The sequence below is a fragment of the Rhinolophus sinicus genome, chromosome 4 (assembly GCF_057876585.1).
Source record: "Rhinolophus sinicus isolate RSI-liver-muscle chromosome 4, RSI-T2T, whole genome shotgun sequence".
Taxonomy (NCBI): domain Eukaryota; kingdom Metazoa; phylum Chordata; class Mammalia; order Chiroptera; family Rhinolophidae; genus Rhinolophus; species Rhinolophus sinicus.
The window spans coordinates 45,767,083-45,787,202 of NC_142504.1; the positions used below are offsets into that span (position 1 = coordinate 45,767,083).

The 20,120-nt window shown below is 39.1% G+C and overlaps 1 protein-coding gene across 9 annotated transcripts in view; it reads left to right on the top strand.

Annotated features, from left to right (window-relative positions):
• Nucleotides 1-20,120, top strand: part of MAGI2 (membrane associated guanylate kinase, WW and PDZ domain containing 2) — a 1,312,004-nt gene that overhangs the window by 1,193,234 nt on the left and 98,650 nt on the right. For all 9 annotated transcript variants that reach the window (XM_074340644.2, XM_074340647.2, XM_074340646.2 and 6 more), the window contains 2 exons: nucleotides 13,492-13,677; nucleotides 16,189-16,324. In XM_074340644.2, the coding sequence (XP_074196745.1) occupies nucleotides 13,492-13,677; nucleotides 16,189-16,324 (322 nt within the window). The remainder of the gene's footprint in view (nucleotides 1-13,491; nucleotides 13,678-16,188; nucleotides 16,325-20,120) is intronic.

A 20,120-nucleotide genomic window follows, 5' to 3' on the forward strand; every position in this document is an offset into this window, starting at 1 on the left:
AACTCCTTCCTGCCATGCCAAATCCTGGTAAAAGCTCTTTTTATTTATTCATTTGACCACCAATAGTTTTGAAGTTTAAATTGGATTATTTTCCCCCCAAGCTATTTACGGTCTTTGGTGGAAATCATTTCTACTGATCAGTCAGTCACCTTTACTGGGTGATGTTCACTAGGCATTCCTAAACTATATACAGTGGCCCCCAAAATTAACTAAGTAGTGGGGCCTGCTACTTGCATTTGCATTTTCCAGTCTGATCTCTCCAAGATCTTAGTTTTGTAAGCCAGGCAAGTGTTTACTCCACAAATATGCCCAGATGTTGGACACCTGATGAACCCATCTGCTTTCAGGGGTAAAATACCCCAAACCTTCTGTTCGGGAACTGTTCATTACAGAAGTGTACATTTATGGATTCATCACAAGAGGAGGAGCTCCCAGGAAGCAAGGAAGAGCACACAGCTTACAAGGTTTTGCCCTGTGGTTGGTTTTCTGGCACAAAGCAGTTGAGATAACATGAGGTAGAATATTCCGACTTAAAATCTTTATTTGAATGTTTTTTGAGACTTGCTAGATATAAACAACAAGATGAAAAATAGCTCACATTCCAGTAAGTACTTGATAAAATTAAAATACAGTAAAACCTGGTGGCTAAGTGTCTTGCTTCGTTCAGACTCCTATGGTGGAATACTATAGACTGACTGTCATCTAGACAACAGAAATTTATTTCTCACAGTTCGGGAGGCTGGGAATCCAAGATCAAAGCTCTAGCAGTTCTGTTGTCTGGGGAGGGCCAGCTTCCTTGTTGGTGGACAGCCGTCTTCTCGCTATTCTCTCACAGGGCTGAAGGGAGGTCTCTGGGGTCCTTTTATAAGGGCATTAATCCCATTCATGGGGGCTCCATGCCCTAATCAGCTCCTAATACCACGACATTAGGGATTAGGTTTCAACATAAGAGTTTAAAGAGGACACAAGCATCCAGTCTATAGCACCAAGTTATCCACTGATATCGTGCTCCCTGGTGCTAAATGGCTAAGAGCAGGCTGAGGGGCCTCGCTCTCAGCTCCCATCATTGTGGACGATCACAAGCTTTACCTAAATTCATATCGTAGTTTGATTTATGCACAACTGCATTTTCACTCTTGAGAGACTAAGGCAAGTTGTTACCCAAGTATGCTTTCCAGATCGGAAACTTGACTATGTCAGGCCCTCCCGACCCCCTTACCCCACCCCCAACTGCCATTGCCAATGACGCAGTTGAGGTTCTGGATTAGCACTGCCGTAGAACTTTCTGCGTTGATGGTGGTGTCCTATTCTGCATTACACAGCACTGTAGCCACTGGCCGCATGTGGCAGTGGAACACTTAAAATGACGCTACTGTAGCTGAAGAATAAAATTTTTAATTGTTTTTTATTTTGATTCATTTCAGTAGCCATGTGTGGCTAGTAGCTACCTGTTGGACTGCACAGCTCTGGAGTGTGGTGGTGACCTTAAGTGGCTTCCTTTCCTCCAGCCTTCTTCCCACCCTCCTATCCTGCAGTTCAGCCTTCACACTGCCACAGGGGTACTCTTTCTAAAACAAGTCAATGATACCACTTAACTTTCCTAATTCATTAGTAACTTCTCATTCAGCTGTAAAATTCCAAGCTCCCTGGCACAACCCAAAGCCCTTTCATGATCTGCCCGACGCTACCTTCATTCCAGGTCTCCCTGTTTGTGCCCAATGCACTCCAAAATACAGACTCTGCTAATCCACACATCTGTGCCTTTGCAAGTCACATCACCTGCGACTGTGATGCCTTCCCCATCCTTGCACACCTGGAAAAGTCCTGTTCATCGTTTTAAATGCAGACCAGGCAGCATTTCCTGTCTGAAGTGTTCCCTGACCCCCTCCGCTCGCCCCTTCCCACCTCCTTTCTCCTACTCGTTCCACATCGGTTCTTTTTGACTTACCGCTATTCATTTCCATGCAAAACGTCCTCTTTATTAACCCCTGCTTTTTCATTTTTTTCTCCCATTTTTAAGGTTTAATTGTATATAGTAAATGTTATGCTTTTTAGTATCTAGTCTGTGAGTTTTGACAAATGTGTTGAGTTATATAACAAGGAAGTCAACTCTTCCAGCCACCCCCAGCCCTGGCAACCACAGCTTTGTTTTCTATTCCATAATTTCACTTTTCCTATGTAAATGGAATCATACATTATGTAGCCTTTAGTGTGGCTTCTTCCACTTAGCATAACGCATTTTAGATTTACCTGTGTTGTTTCATGTGTCAGTATTTGGTGCCTTCATAATTGCTGAATAGTATTGCACTGTGTGGATGTACCACAGTTAGTTTATCCATTCCCCAGTTGAAGGATACTTGGGTTGCTTCCTGTTTTGGATGATTATGAATAAAGCTTCTGTGAACCTTTTCATATAGGTTTTTGTGTGAAAATAGGTCTCTATTTCACTTGGGTAAATACCTAGGAGTGGGATTGCTGGTTCATAGGGTGCAGTGGCCGTACCGTGTTGTATTCCCCGGTATGAAGGTTGCAGATACTCCACATCCTTAGAGCATTTGTTATATTCAGGCTTTGTTGTTGTTTTAATTTTAGGTGTGTAGTGGTATCTCATTTTGGTTTTAATTTGTATTTTTTCCCTAAAGACTAATGATATTAAGAATCTTTTCATGATTTTGTTGTTGTTGTTTCATCCTTATTATCTTCTTTGGTGAAGTGCTTTTTCACTTTTGGTCTTCCCTCCAGAGTATTTCATCATGAACAACAAAATACATTTTGAGGCTCTTCAACCCTTCTTTCATTTCTCATGTTGGAGGAATAAAAATCATTTTATGGTGATGATCTCAGGTGAAATTATTACGGTGACATATGTCTGCTTAGTAAAATGAAAACATATATTTACTATGCTTTAAAACACAAGGGGTGAGAGAAGATACATGTAAGTAGAAATTCCAAAAAAAAAGTGAAAACATGCAATCTTTGGATAAGACAGATAAGGATAAGAAAAGCTATATGCAATGATGTATATAGTTTTTTATATAGTAAGGAAACTCTGACCTGATTTATTTGGCCATTCAGAGGTCACGCTGCAAGTTGTTGTCAAACTCAATGTATCATCAAGCTCTTCCAGCTCCTGAACACTGTGCTTGGGGGTATTTTTATATTTAGTTTTATCCAGTCATGCAAAATTGCATTATTTCAAGTTAAACATGATATAGCCTGTTAGTGGAACTTTGGCTTCTGTGAGAAAATGAAGAACCAATAAATATTCATGCAATCTGGATACCATATTGAAAAGGACAACTGGCTCAGGAGGGATCATTTGCCTAGGTTAGTAGCTGTTTTCATTTACATTAAGAAAATATTGTCAGAAGTTATTATCTACCAGAGGGCTTAGAGGAGTACAATGGAAAGCTGATATTGCACCTGATTGCTTTTGACATTTACCTATTACAACAAGGAAACTGTGAAGATAGCCAAGTGACTTGTTACAAAACACAATTTCAGAAGCTATAAAAGGAAAAAGAAGATGGCAGAGATAGAATATATACTGCATCTGTAAAAATGTGAAACATGAATTGTCAGCAACACCTGCTTGTAACTATCAACCATTTCTACGGGGCCTGCTGAGAAATTACTGAGAGCCAAGTGCAGTGATGGGAGGGAAGTCTCAAAATGCAGTCAAGATACGTAGAGGAAAGAAGGAAATGTGGTGTTATTGAACATTTTTAACCCGATACCTGGAGTTAATGAAATAGAATTTTGTGACATATTCTGAACCCTTGAAATTAGTTGTCATTCATATTTGTACTGTCAGGGCTACAGGAGACAAGAAGACTTGTAAAGTTTGGGTACATAAATTATTGATCATTTTTCTCCTAAATAAATTCTAAATTTCTAACTGGTATACCAAAATATTAACTTTAACAACTGATTTAATTTATAAACAGTATTTCCAATTTCTATTTAATGATAGTAAAGTGATAACATACTTATCTCTTCCCATTTCTTACATACCAATAAAATGGTAGTTAATGAAAGAGAAATAGGCATGAATGGGGAAACATGTTTTAAATACAAAAAAGTGGCAACTCATTTTGCAGGACAGATAGCTATTGATTCAAGTTGGCAAATTGAGAAATAATCATATAAGAATATAATTTAGAAATGAGAAGAAGCAACAGCTGAAAGATTTCAAATGTTTGCCTTTAGCTCACAGAACTGGAGAGGACGGGGAGAATTAGGGCAGGAAACAGATTTTTCATTATAAGCATTTGGTTTTCTTTTATTTTTTTAATTTATGTACATATTACTTCAATTAAATTATGTTAATTACAAGAGATTTCCAATCACTAGAAGATAGTACTGTTATTCTATGTACTTTGCTTTTTTTACATCATGACATGAATTTTGAAATTTTTATACAGTTTTCTCATTTGGTGGATAATCCAGTATTTCCTAGTAATAATTTGATAAACTCTCTAATAAATTATAAATAAAAGAAACCGCTTATTCAGGAGCTAAATTTGTCATTATAAAAGTGATCAACTAGTTCTTTGAAAGGTAGATTTGCATGTTTGGAGGGGGAGTGTAATACCACGTCTCAACCCTGTCACTGTTTTGTTGTTCTTGTTGTTTTAAGCCCCTCTCCAAACTTCAGCTTATATCTTTGTCCAAAAGTATATCACAACAAAGTCCTATTTGTCATCCAGACATCACACAAAACTGTTGGGGTCACTTTGGGATTTTTGGTTTTGGTTTTGGTTTTTTTCCTTGGCTTTTGCTTTTACATTTTTTATGCAGATTTCTAAGAATATGCTAATATTTTGTTTCATCTTAAATATTTAGAATGTGAGATTTTATTTTCATTATTGTAGAAATAATAGGCACACATCAGTGTTTTTATATATATTATATATAATATACCTATGTCATTTTGTTTATATATATAGTGACTTTCTTTTTCAATTACAGTTGATATTCAATAGATTTTATATTAATTTCAGGTGTACAGCAAAGTGATTAGACAATTATATAATTTATGATGTAATCCCCCCAATAAATCTAGTACCCACCTGGCACAACACATAGTTATTACACTATTACTATTTCCCTATGCTGCACTTTGCGTCCCTGTGACTATCGTGTTTCCCCGAAAATAAGACCGGGTCTTATATTAATTTTTGCTCCAAAAGACACATTAGGGCTTATGTTCAGGGGATGTCATCCTGAAAAATCATGCTAGGGCTTATTTTCTGGTTAGGTCTTATTTTCGGGGAAACACAGTATTTTGTAACTGCCAATTTGTACTTCTTAATCCCTTCACTGTTTTCACCCCACTCCTTAACCTCCCTCCCCTAGCAACCATCAGTTTGTTCCCTGGATCTATGTGTCTGTTTCTGTTTTGATCATTTGTTTATTTTGTTTTTTAAATTCCATATATAAGTGAAATCACATGGTATTTATCTTTCTCTGTCTTACTTATTCCATTTAGCATAATACCCTCTAGGTCCATCCATGTTGTTAAAAATTGTAAAATTTCATTCTTTTTTTATGACTGAATAACATTCCATAGTATATGTGTACTACATCTTCTTTATTCAGTCATCTATTGATGAACACTTAGGTTGCTTCTATAGCTTGGCTATTGTAAATAGTATTGCAGTGTACATAGGGGTGAATTAGTGTTTTGGATTTCTTCAGATAAATACCCAGGAGTGGAACTGCTGGGTCACAAAGTAGTTATATTTATTAATTTTTCGAGAAACCTCCCTACTGTTTTCCATAGTGTCTGCATCAATTTGCAATCCCACCAACAGTGCGTGAGGGATCCCTTTTCTCCACATCCTCTCCAACACTGTTATTTGTCAATTTATTAATGGTAGCCATTCTGACAGGAGTGAGATGGTATCTCATTGTGGTTTTAATATGCATTTCTCTGATGGTTAGTGACATTGAGCATCTTTTCATATGTCTATTGGCCATCTATCTGTATGTCCTCTTGGGAGAAATGTCTATTCAGTATTATGTCCATTTTTTAATAGGATTGTTTGTTTTTTGGTGCTGAGTTGTATGAGTTCTTTATAAATTTTGGGTATTAACCCCTTATCAGATGTATCATTGGCAAATATCTTCTTCCACTCAATGCGTTGTTTTTTCATATTTTTGATAGTTTACTTTGCTGTGCAAAAACATTTTAGTTTGACGTAGTCCCATTTGTTTATTTTCTGATTTGTTTCAGAAAAAATATTACTAAGAGCTATGTCAGAGGGTTTACTGCTTTATGTGTTCTTCTAGGAGTTTTATGGTTTGGGGTCTTACATTTAAATCTTTAATCCATTTGAATTTGTTCTTGTATATGGTGTAAGCAGGTGGTCCAGTTTCATTTTTTACATGTATCTCTCCAGTTTTCCCAGCACCATTTGTTGAATAGAATGTCTTTACCCCATTGAATAGTCTTGCCTCCTTTGTCATAGATTAAATTAGCAAATAGGCAGGGGTTTATTTCTGGGCTCTCTGTTCTGTTCCACTGAAGAATCAAGGATCTTTAAGAATATCCTTAGCAGAAATTATTTGGACTACCTCTTCTAGTGATGTGCATGGGAATGAGAAATGCTGCCACAAGAGAAAGGAATTGTTCTGCTTTTTCCCTACCACCTTTGTGATCATTTTTCTTGATAGCTTTACCATATTCTTGTTCTGCTTTTTCCATACCACCTTTGTGATCATTTTTCTTGATAGCTTTACCATATTCTCATTTAAATTTTCCACTGCAGATACTAAAAACAATGGAGTGATGCAAGGAGGAACTATACTATAGGTCTATCTAAATACATAAGATCAATTACATAATTTTCAAGGCCTGGTGCAAAATGAAAATGTGAGGTCCTTGTTGAAAATTATTGATAACATCAAAATGGTGGCTGCAGACCATTAAACCAAACACAAGGCCCTTTTGAGCGTGGAGAACTGTGTGACTGCAGAGGTCACATACCCATAAAACTGGTCCTGTGTCTACAAGCCCATCAAATCTTTTCAAAGAACAAAACCATTTAACCTAGGCTTGTGTTCCAGGACAGTAGAGCAGTCAAGTAATAGCTAATTACAACTCCTAATTCAGTGAGATTTCTTTCGATTACCAATTCACTCTCAGCAAAACAAAAGTATACAAGGTAGATATAGCTAAGGGGTGATTTTTTTCTCTCCAGCCATACATACTAAATATTTTCTATATGGTGCCTTCTACCTTTGGAAACATGAGTTCAGCATGGCTCTTGAACTGCTTGTAATGGGCCCCTCTTCCCATTCTCCCTTCTGACCATCTGCTTATTACCAAATGCCGGTAACTTAAGTGTTCAACCACCAAAGAATAACTCCTGGGTGCTGAGGGAAAGTGTAGTCCTTAAAATACCAGCTGCTTAATTTCAGGACTTGCAACTCATTTAACTATGAATTTCAGGGAACACGTTTTCATTTTTGGAAAGCTAAATGTCATCAACTTATATAGGAAAACAAGTCATGCAGTCTGCTTTTTCTTAATTTTACCACAATTTTTTAAAACTACCAAACACATGTTTGTTTGTTTGTTTTTGTTTGGTTGGTTTGGTTTGTTTTTTTCCCCATGTCTTTGCCCCCTGATGACCAAGAAAGTCTCTTTTGAAGGACCCTGTGTCACACTCTAGGGAAGGACAACAAGTAGCTAAATGAGTTTGTCACCATGGAACATATTCTTTCAAGACATCTATGAAGGCGAGATGGAAACTCAGCAAGATTAAGACGAGCTCTGGTTTCTGAGGGCAGAAAAACAGGATCCTTCACCAGATTATCAAAGAGATATATGACAATTACTGTGACAATTACTCTTTTGTTGTTCCTATATGTTCAGTGTCCATCTAGAGGAGCTGGGCAAAGGCATCATATGAGGAATCTCAGGTAGGGAAGCAATTATTGTGAGGGCAGGAGGGACCCCCCTACAAAGCATCTTCTCCTTGTTTCTCTCTTCGTGAATCTGATAGACACTCTTTACTATCATGAGTTTTTCACTAAGGGAGCCAGCACTTATCCTGGCGACACTGCTCCCTCCTCCCAGATGACCTTTCTTCTCCTCAGCACTCTCCACATGCACACGTGGACTCAGTAATGCACCCCACACACTCTACTCTTCTCGGTGCATGTTACCTTTACCACCGATTTGCCATTTGCGTTTTAAGTATTTTTATTTGATTATCCCTGGTCTCCTCAACTAGACTGAGTTTCTTGAGGGCTGATACAATGTGTTGTTTTATCGTTGTCTTCCCGACTGGACCTAGCATTGTGCCTGTATCTCAGAATATGCTATGCGGAAACGTGTTCTTAATGGATTCCTTGATCCTCCTGCCCCAACCCACAATTTTAAAACTAGACAGTAAATAATTTTCATAGATTATTTTAAGAAAACCAACAGGAATCATCCAAGTTAAAAAAATTCATTTCATATGAGGTCACAGATTCAAAACCCAAACTAACTTCGTTGGCCCCTTTAAGCTAATGAATGGCATGTTGTTTAACTGGCGCAAATGAATGGAATTGTGAGCTAATAAAAGTTTAGGCTATTGATTGTCTTTGAAGCATTTATTTTTGTCACACTCATTTTAGAAACTTCTCATTTATAAGTTTGACGTGATTGATGCAGAATCAACTTTCTCTGTTTAATGCTTTGCTTCATGTGCAACTCCACTATGTGGGATCCATTAACAAAGAGATAATTAAATACAAACAGAGTCATGGGCTTTTCCTTCTCTGAAATGTAATACATATAACAAGGAAATACGAAAAAAATAAAAGTAGGGGATCAAGTGCAGCTAAGAAGTTCAGGGAGAATCCATCACCAAAAATTTCAGAAAGAATCCTTCGCCAAAGCAAGGGAAGTCCTTTAGGCACCTCTTCCATCTTTATGGGAACTGACCCAACGTAGAACACAAGAGCTCAGAGGTTGGCCAGTGGCTGAAGGAGCCTGAAGAGACCCTATGAAGGTCCCAGAAGAGAACACAACAGCAAATAGGGAGGCTCGGTGCATCCTGTGGTTGTATGGCTAGAGACCCAAAGAAGCCAGGCCTTTAGACGAACTTGGAGAGCATCCAATTGAACTGAGTGTCTCTGACATTTCTACTAAAAATAGTACGCTATGTTGAGCAGTGCAAAAGAGTCAATGCATCTACAGGAAAATGTAAAACATATTGCAGTATAAATGTACAGTAGTGTTTTACCCAGAAAGAAAGGGAAAAATGATGCTTTTTTTTTTACCGTAATTTATTTAATTTGCAATTAAAGGGAAATTTCTAACTAGTGATACATTGTCTCCTTCCCAAATATCAGTATGTCCAAAGCCGTGTGACATATTGCAACTTTTCCCAAATATCTGTGTATCCTAAGCGCACTGTGTCAAGAAGACTGATCCAAAGACTTGATTTATGTTGCTGCCTGACAGATGATGGCTGAAAGGCATGCTGTCTAAATGGACTGCACTCAGGCAGTTACCTTAGTCATCAGTTCTCAGAGAATTAATGAGTACCATTTATCCCAATAATAGAAACCAAGGTCAGGGCCTCTTCCATGCTCTGTAATTCCATTAGCAATGCACAGAAAGCACTTAGGTCATAAGCTCTCTGGAGCTTATAACTGAGCAAATGGAACTGCATCTTATTTCCAGAGAGAATCCTCTCTGAGCATGCCCCTTGTCAATGATTTGTTGTATATCAACATTCAATGTACTTACATATGCAGGGGAAATGCTGGTAAAGGAAAATGAGGCTGTCTTCAGCTGCCAAGAGTTTCGAGTACTGTTTTTATTAAGGTAAATGCCAATAAAAAACAATTTTATTAAAATTATATCAGGTATTTCCAATTACTGGACATACATTTTTAAATTGTCTATTCACTCAGATTTTATGTAAGCACTCGATCATTCTATGTGGCTACCAGAGAATTTATTTCATTTTTCATTCTTTTATTTTGATTTTCATTCTTTTATTTAGTTTTTATTCTACTCATCCTAATAAAGTCAAAAATGGCCCTGGAAACTAAGAGTTATCATCATAAGCAAATAATTGTGTTTACAATGAAACTTTCATCTTGAAATCTCAAGCAGCAAGGAGCGTGTTTTGCTAAGTGAGATCTCATCAGTAATTTCCTCACTCCTCATAATTCGAACTGCTTTCAGCCTGCCACATATCAAAAACAGAAGAGAGTAACCCCAAGGTTTGAAGCCATGGGCATGGGTTTGAATCCTGACTTTGACACTTATTTATTTTCTTGTCAATAAAGTAAGCATAAGGATTATACTTTTACAGCTACTTCACACGGTTGCTATAAGGATTTAAAATAAGTGCCTAGCACAATGCCTGGAAATTAACAAATGGTAACTTGTTTTTATTGTTGAGCACATAAAATTGTGTGTGTGTGTGAGTGTGTGTGTGAGTGTGTGTGAGTGTGTGTGTGTGTGAGTGTGTGTGTGTGTGTGTGTGTGTGTGAGTGCATATGGAATCTTTGTTTTGAAACATTTGGGGTTTTATGCCCAGTAGATTCTAAGTGCTCTGCAGTAATGATGGGGAGCAGAGTCATGAATAATTCAAAATAGCAAATCATCCAAATAACATTTTTATGTGTTTTAAACAATATTTTAAAATTTCATTTCAAATGTGAGTGTTTCTACTGTCCAAAGAAACGACTTCAAATAAAGGGGTGACACACTGATGTGGCATCCTAACAAAAGGGATCTGAAGAGCTTTCCGATTTTCTTGTCGCCTCCTCTCCTCTCTCTTTCTCTCCCCTTCTCTTCCCTCCTCACCTTCTCACACCTGCTGGTCTGTCCAAAGACAGCTGCTGCACAGTTTCCTGGATCAGGGTCCCTGGTGAAGTGTTTCCGATTCCCCACTTAGAGACCGGATGCAGTCACCAGATAAAAAGCCAGGTGCTTACGAAGCAAGTGCTCTAATGGAGGGAGGAGACAGTAGTGTTGAGAGGCAGTGTGGAACCTTGGTTAAAAGCAAAGATGTAGAATCTGACAGGCTGCATACGACTCTAAATCCTGGTTGGCCTATATGACCTTGGGCACATTACTAACCACTTGATGCCTAGTTTCTTCCTCTGTAAACATGCAATGATAATGCTGTCAGGTATGTCACATGATTTGCTAAGGATTAAATTATATATATTTCAATGTAGTTATAATTGTGTGTGTGTGTAAGCTCAGTGTGCATAAAGAGGTCTGTATTATGCTGATTTCCCTTTGAATAATAAACTTTTACTTACAAGTTGGTGTTTCCCTACAGAGACCTGCAATATCTCTTTTTGTGAAACCAGAGGAAAACAAACAGGATTCTTGGCCCCATCTAGTGCCTATATAATCCCCCAAATGCATCTCTTTCCCAAATGGAGCTGTTTCCCTGGTTGATGCTCAGGGGATATTGCTCTGTAGCTAGCAAAGTGTCCCTTTCTTTTGAGGGGTATTACAAGTTTATGCCATGTGGAAAGACTTCAAGCCGGTACCTACACACAAGCACACACACATCAAAGTGATATCAGAAACATTAAAAAGGTAATAGTAATAAAAAGAATGAAAGAAAAGTTAATGCTTATAGATCAGTTCGTACATGCCAGGCACTGTTCTGGTCACTTTATACATGATAACTCATTTAATTCTCAGAACCATCCTGTGAAGTCAGTGATAGTATTATCTCAATTTTACTGTTGAAAAACAAACTCAGAAAGGACAGGTAACTTTGCAAAGGTCACAGGATAGATAACTGTATATACATTATGGCCGTGGAAGCCATATCATTTATCGATTGTTCCAGGACACTCCTGAGCATGAAAGATGGCCATAACAGGAATGTAGGTTTACTCTAAGTGTAGTTGAAAACCACACAACTTCAATACTTATGTCATTGTTAAGTAAATGAATGGGTTCTTGTTCCATTTCTACTTGAGAAATATATTCTCCTAAAGACTCTAAGATGATTATTAATATACTTTAAGTAAGGCACTCTTAATGAGAGGCATCAGTGCCTGTGGTAAATAAAAATGTGTTTGAGCTTCCAACGTGATGAGTTTCACTTCGGAGACACAGGCTCAGCCAATATTTTCATATGCTACCTATAACCTTCCACAATAGAAATATGATCACAGTGCCGGTTCATTAACTCACTGATTGTCCTTCCTCACCATGGTTATTACTGATGTTCCGCCTTTCATTGTAACACATTCGCAAGATTGAGAGTTGAAGGGACACACATCCGGTAGCACAGCAAATGGGGGAGTGTCTCTTCACCTGTTTATGCAGATTAAATCAATACCTGACTCCATGGGGAGAGCAACATGACAGTCATTGTCAGGTGGTATCCTGGCTGGAGCTTCCTGTCTTGACAGGAGAAAGGAAAGGGAACAGATTTCTAAATTGTAAGCTCCTTGAGGGAGGTTACGGGGCACTGTGTACCACTGGTATCTGACCCCAGCTAGTTATCCTGGTAGGCATTCAAATATTAACACTGAACAAAACTCACCTGCCAAAAAATCTGTATCCTCATGTACCTGCCTCTCCCCACACATAAATAAATAATAAAAAATAAAACAAATGTTCATTGTTTTAAAGAGATATCTACTGTACTTTATCAACTCTAATACACATTTCGTATTTAATGTCTTAAAAATTAGAGATCATCTAGAGTCAACGGAGTTTCATTGTTTACTTGGCTAAGTTGGGTTTTTTTTTCTTTTCTGAGGTACATAAAATAAAGGTGTGTTGTACCATCAATGGCATCTTAGATTTTATTAAATACATTATGTATCAGATACTAGCAAGATCTCAGTACCACCTAATAAATGAAATCAAAAAGTAGAGAGAGGTAAGATTTGAAAACTATCAGCCTTTAACCTGAAGCTTAATAGATGAGTGGGAAGTTGTCATAACTTCTTTACCAGCCGGCTACAGCTGTTTTCTCCTCTATGTAAAATAGAAAAGGGTGGAAACTAAATTCCTGGCATTTATTGGATCTTCCTGAAACTGTATCATTGTCTCTAGAGTATGAGCTCTGTGGGAACAGCGTTTATGCCTATGGTTCTCAAAATTTTGTGTATATTGGAATCTCCTCAAGAGTTTCTTAAAAAATCCATGACCCTCACCTCCTGCCTGGACATTCTGATTTACAAGGTCCAGGGTAAAGCCCAAAGAGCTGTATTTTTAATCTTACGGTGGTTCAGATACACCCCAAAGTTTGAGAATCCCTGGTCTGTGTTTGGAATTGGCCTGTCACTGCAAAGGACTTAAATTTAGAAACTCTGGTCTCAGTGGTATGCACAGGACCACACTCGATAGGAGTGGCTGTGATTTCAAAAGACAAATATGCTGACAAAGGAAGGAATCCTGACATTGCGTTGTTTCCTGTGGGGCTGGGACTCCAAGCTAAAGCGTGTGTTGGTAATGCCCCTGATCCCTCTTTCTGTTGGGGATTCTTTTAGCTGTGCCCCATAAAATCGGACGCATCATTGATGGGAGCCCTGCCGATCGCTGTGCAAAACTAAAAGTGGGAGATCGGATCTTAGCAGTGAACGGCCAGTCTATCATCAACATGCCCCACGCGGACATCGTGAAGCTCATCAAGGACGCAGGTCTCAGTGTTACCCTTCGCATCATTCCTCAGGAGGGTGAGTGCCTGAGCCAGGTCACGGAGGCCACCTGGCTGCCATCCGCGTGGTGTCAGACTGTCACCAGTTGACAGTTATTTCCACTTTGGCAAACATTCACATTCCATTGCAACTTGTATCCTGTTTTCTCAGTACTAATTTTATTCTGAGATCCAGCTGTGTGACATTGTAGACAAATAGTGTGGATCCCTGGACACTGGGTTATTCAATCATTCCTTGTGGTCCCAGGAGTACTATTTTTATGGTTACATTAAGCCAGAACCCATTTGACAGTGATGATAGAGTTACAAGTCAGAAGAAGAGGGGGAAAAAACAACACATATTCATGTTAACAGTTAAGCTCTGGAGGATTCTTCAAAGTCAGATTGATTTTTAAAAGCTTGAGGAAACTTTGTGGTATAAAGAGAGCTCACTTGAAAAATATTGCATCTGATAAGAATTTTAAATTCCTAAGTAGCCTTTCAAATTTATCTGTGCAAAGACTCTACCCTGAGGCTTGAAGAGCAGTGAGCATCACAACCCATAGCCAGGCCTTAAGGGGCCAGGAAGTTGTAAATTCACCATAAATTCACCGTTTCTAGACACAGTGGGTTTGGTACTCGTTTGTAGCTGCTGACTCGTTATGACATTCAAGAGCTCACTGGTGAGTGGATTACACTGTCCCACATGGAAAGTGAGGGCCTCAGTCTCCTTGCCCCGCTCTGTTTTCCTTAGTCTGCTGATTCCATCTTGGGATACTGACAAGGAGGCACCAAACAGCCACCTGACTTTAAATATAAAACAGTTGTTCTCAATTGAGGATTTTATCCCCACAGGGGACTTTTAGCAATGTCTAGAGATATTTCTGTTTGTTTGTTTCAGGTGTACAAAACAATGTAATAATTAGATACTTCAGCCCTCGCAAAGTGATAACACCCTCCCCCAAACTATTGCCCCTCTGACATCGTATATAGCTGTTACAATTCCATTGACTCTATTCCCTATGCTGTACTACATATCCCATGAATATATATATATATATATATATATATATATATATATATATATATATAAAATTATAGTTGACATTCAGTATTATTCAGATTCAGCTTTAGGTGTACAGTGCAGTGATCAGGCATCTACACCGTCCATGAAGTGGTCTCCCTGATAAGACAAGTGCCCATCTGACACCCTACAAAATCTTTACAACTTTATTGATTATATTTCCCAAACTGTCTTTCATATCCCCGTGGCAATATTGTGGTTACCAATTGATGCTGTCTAATCCCTTCCCCTTCTCCCTCATCCCCACACTCCTCCCATCTAGCAACTATCAATTTTTTTGTCTCTATCACTGATATTATTCTTGATTACTTTTCTCATGCATTCAGTTCTTTAGATTCCACATGTAAGTGAGATCATATGGTATTTCTCTGACTGACTTGTTTCACTTAGCATAATGTCTAGAGACATGTTTGATTGTCATGACTGGGGTGAGGATGCCACTGGCATCTGGTGGGTGACGTTGTTAAACATAATGCAGTGCACAGGGCAGTCCTCGCAGCAAAGAATTATCTGGCCCCAAATGTCAGTAGTGCCAAGGGGGAGAAACCCTGATGCAAATGGAGAAGAAATTTAAAATTTGAGGCTGTAGGGGAAAAAAAGAGTTAGAGTGGGTTATAAGAGAATGCCAGTAGATCACCTCCCTTTTATCACCCAACTAACAACAACAACAAAAAAGATGAAAAAGAACACAATATGACCATGGTTTTTTCACTTGTTATCTGGGGACACCATTATGTGTCCAAAATATTCAATGGGGATTTACTCTAGCAAGATTGCGCACTAAAAACCTTACTTGCTTCTCCATTTTCCCAGTCTGAAATATGTCTGTCTTGCTCTTATTCTAACATAGAGAAATAATGTCAGCTGAAAATTTGAAGCTATTACAATAAATTCCAAGAAGCAGTTTTAACAAACAACTTAATTCACATTCTTCTGTCCAGTGCTGTTGTTTTTTCTGGAGAACCATGAAATACAGAGGGTTATTAAGCAATAAGACTAACAGGAAACTGGAAAGAAGATTGTAGAAAGCATTTACTTTTATTGTGCTTAGTTCCTTATCCAAACTTTGGAACACTGGTAAGACTTCTCCTTACACCAAAAAGTAGTGGGTAAGCATTTTCAGTGAGCAATGCTGGGAAATAGACTATGTTTCAGAGCTTACTCCTTTGAATTATTTTTTTCATAGTTTTAACAGGGCTTTTTTTTTTTTTTTTTTTTGTAATCTTACCTTCTGACAAAATGACAAGAGACTGTTCATATCCTTGTTCAGCAACACTTACAACTAAGGAAAGAGTACTATTAATTCTGGGAGTGGTACTGGAACTTGCTAAATTTAAGCTGCTGCGTTACAATCTAACAGAAACTGAAATAACTGAAGCCTTGCGTCATCTGAGGAGGCAGAGTGACCACCTCTGGCCACCTCTCGCCCTTTATCAGTGCCATCCTGACTGCATTTGCCCATTGCAGAGCTCAGCAGCCCAGCCTCGGCGCCCAGCTCCGAGAAGCAGAGCCCCATGGCCCAGCCAAGTCCAGCCACCCCCAACAGCCCTGTCGCCCAGCCAGCCCCTCCTCAGCCACTTCAGCTGCAAGGACATGAAAACAGGTAAAGTGTCCTCTGGATTTTCTGATTCTAAGAGGTGAGGGAGGCAGAGACAGAGGAAGAATTTGGGACAGGACCAGAACACAGGCAGGAGAGAGATTTGCATGAAGTAGAAATGGCCGTATGCACACACCTTTGTGTAAGTTTGAGATTGTGTGTATGCTATTAATGTGGTTTTAGTAGCAAATACAAGTGTCTGTCCTTCACAAGAAGAGAACTTTTCCTGAAGAAATGATGAGAGACTGATGAGTAGGAATTAACTAGCTGAAGGGCAAATTAAAGAGAGTGCTGGCAGAGTAAAGAATACCGTGTTTCCCAAAAAATAAGACCGGGTCTTACATTAAGGTTTGCTCCAAAAGATGCCTTAGGGCTTATGTTCAGGGGATGTCATCCTGAAAAATCATGCTAGGGCTTATTTTCTGGTTAGGTCTTATTTTCGGGGAAACATGGTATATACCAAGGCCCTTTGGCAGGAGGGAGCGAGCAAGCATGCAGGAGGGAAATAAGGCCGATGCTGGGGGTGGCGGGAGGAAGCGCTATTTGAGATGAAGCCAGTGAGGGTATGCGGGTCCGCCCTACAGGGTCTTGTAGGCATGTTAAGGATTTTGATCTTAAGTGTAGTGAGAAGTCATTGGAGGGTTTAAAGCTGAGGACTGACATCATTGGATCCGCTTTTCAAGATGTCTCAGTGGGCCCCACAGAGAACAGGCTGCACGCTGCTCAGAGGAAATGCAGGTTAAGCAGTCAGAGATGGCTGCCAGTGTCCATTGAGCCACAAAGGAGGTGGCTCAGAGAATGATAGCAGCGTGGAGAAGGGGAGATGTTGAAGGATTTGTAAGTATTGATAATGTTAGCATTTTTACCGCATTTTACCTTAAAGCAGCAGGGGTGTCCAAACTGCGGCCCGCGGGCCAACTGCGGCCCATGATCCATTGTTAATTGGCCCGCAGCAAATTCCAAAAATATATTTAGTTTACTTAAATAAACCAGGTGAGGCAATATGTACTTCACCTCGAGTGAGTGGCCTGACTGTTTGTGTATTTTACCGCATATGGCCCTTGGTGAAAAACATTGAAAAACGTTTGGACACCCCTGCAGAGCCTCCTACCCACGATTTAATTAGGTTCCTCCATTTCTCAGCATGAACGAATATGAGTAAGGCAGTTGGAACTTCCAGGGGGAAAGGGACGCCGTATAAAAACCAAATTATCTCCTTATTGTGACGTGTGTAACAAGGAACCTGGGTTAGATTGAGCCATTAAGAAAAGAGACAAAGACATGTTTCCGTGTCGTTTTCCCTTCGATGGGAAAAATACAACAGTCCACAGGAACATCTCTGAGGATGAAACGCTCACTGGTCTTTTCCATGATGCTAATGCTTCCCATCTCCTACCTCCCGTGTTGGTGAAGATGAAGTGAGACCCAGTGTTTGAGTCCCAGAACTCTCTAGGTTCATCACTCACACTGCTGCAAAGCAAATATTTTCCATATGCCACATGTGTTATTTCCATAGAGCCCTGTTCTATTCCACAGAAGTAAAAAGACTAAGCCCCATAAGGCAATGATACAGAGGTAAGAATTTGACAATCCAGAAGAGGAGTAATCCTGGGTGCCTCAGTGATATGCCCCAGATGTGTTCGCTTTCACCGTATGTTGTTTCGACAGATTGCACTGGCTTTCCCCAGGATTCATTTTAGACTCGAGAGGAAGGATTGAGTGTTCCCGCAGTTCCTGAGCCAGCTTCAGACTCTTCTTCTTGGCTCTGGCCACTGTCGATTAACCTCTCCGCCACAATTCCATCTTCACCTTTCCAGAGTCAGACTGCCCTGGAGATGGCCTTTTGCTTCCAGCCTTGGGGTGGGTAACTAATCCCAGGTACACAGCTCAGTGGGTAGAATAACAGATGGGCAAGGCCACTGTCCTGCCCCACCTGCTACTAGCTCACCACCAGGACTCAGCCCCTTATCACAGAAGCAATGGTTTGGGGTATATTTTTGCCTGACTACAGAAGAAAATATTTCATAACTCTGGGATTAACAGATTGACCTGATCCAAATATTTATAAATCAACAAATTTGCCCTGAGTTCTTAGCTATTTTTGCTTTAATAATATTAAAAGCCTGGGAAGTGCCCACTCCAATTCTAGGGCCCTATCCTGCCACTCAGGTTTCCTGGCTTAATTCTGATGGCGAGTGAGTGGCTCATTTGCATAGGAATGAAGAAATTCGAGAATCTTGCAGATACCAGAACCATTTTCCTAGCTGCATTTAAAGATGATCATGGTATCAAAGGGAAAACTCTGCCGTTTTCCAGGCTCAAGATGTCTCCAAAACAGCGAGTGCACGGTATGAATTTCCTATTAGTTCATTTGTACAAAAAGTGCCCACCTACATATCAAATTGAGCCAGTTCCCACGTTAAAGTGGGATCAAATAAAATGACAAATCTGCTTGCAAATTTTTATTTGATGAGTTAGAGTGAGTGAATCATTTGTCCTGTCTTACTTACTCTTGGATTGGATCCCACCTGCCACCCTGACACCGCTACCCATTTCTCTGCCCTTCACATCTTTTTTGTTTGTGCTCAGGAAACACAAAAATAATTTTCATATGAACATAACCAGAACACTATTTAAGGAGAAGCATTTATTGAAAACAACAAAAGAGCCATTACAAAATATATTCCAAAACTAAGATTAAATAGCAGAGTTCACCTTCCTCAGCAAGGGCAATTGCTGTTTGATGGCATTTTAAATAGCCAGGTCAGTAGAAGAGCATTGGAAATTGACGTCTTTCACAGACTTTGAACCTGGAAGAAATTCTTGAAAGGCCCACATGAAGCAATATCCCACCGTAAGATCCCTGACCACGTGGGCAGTGTTTCTTGGTTCTGGAACTTGTTCATACTATAAAATTCTGCTGGAATTGACCACAACAAGCTGTTTTATCATCTCTAGTCTCTTTAATAATAGAATTAATAGCTACAAAGAGTTATACCAATGACCTTCTTTCATAAGTAAAGGAACTTTAAAGAGGCTGATTTTGTTTTGTTTTTTAGTAACCCTCAATTTTTCTTAAAGTGTTTTACAAATTCAAAACAATGTAACTTTTACCCTAGCCAATGTATCATTTACATAAGTTATCAACACTCATAAAACGTTAAGTGCAGTATTTTCCTGAATTAAAGAATTCTTCAATGTGTGTGCAGTTCAGCATAAAATCCTGACACGTGGCATTGGTGTAGAAAGAAGTGTGAATGCTGGAATGTAGGCTTGGGTGACAGCTGTTGCAAATTTTAACTGTTCTTATTTCTAAGTATTTGTGTAATCTTTGGGGATACTCTCACATTTCACCTTCTTTGCTATACCTTGTAACACAGCTGGCTGGAAATGGAGCACGTAATGGATATTTCATACCAATACCACACAGATAATGAAAATAAAGTGACTGCTAGAACTTAAAACAATGTGACATCTACACCACTAAGCAAACTATTTCTAGAAAGGAACTGACACACACCAACAAATGTCACCCAGTTCTTTTCTTTTTCTGTCATTCATTCATTTGCATAGATAAGTATATTATTCAAAGCATTTTTAAAATAATTCTGTTCTCAGCATTGATACTCTCAGTAGGTGAGTGGACAACTTGCTGAGGTATAAAGCAAAGCCTAAATATTGCAAGTCACCAAAGGAATGTGTCACTTTCTGCAGGCTAAGTAACAAATGGGACCCAAAGTGTTGATTAAAATAACTATATTACTAACCCCCTTCCAAAAATCTTAAATAAATACATCTATTG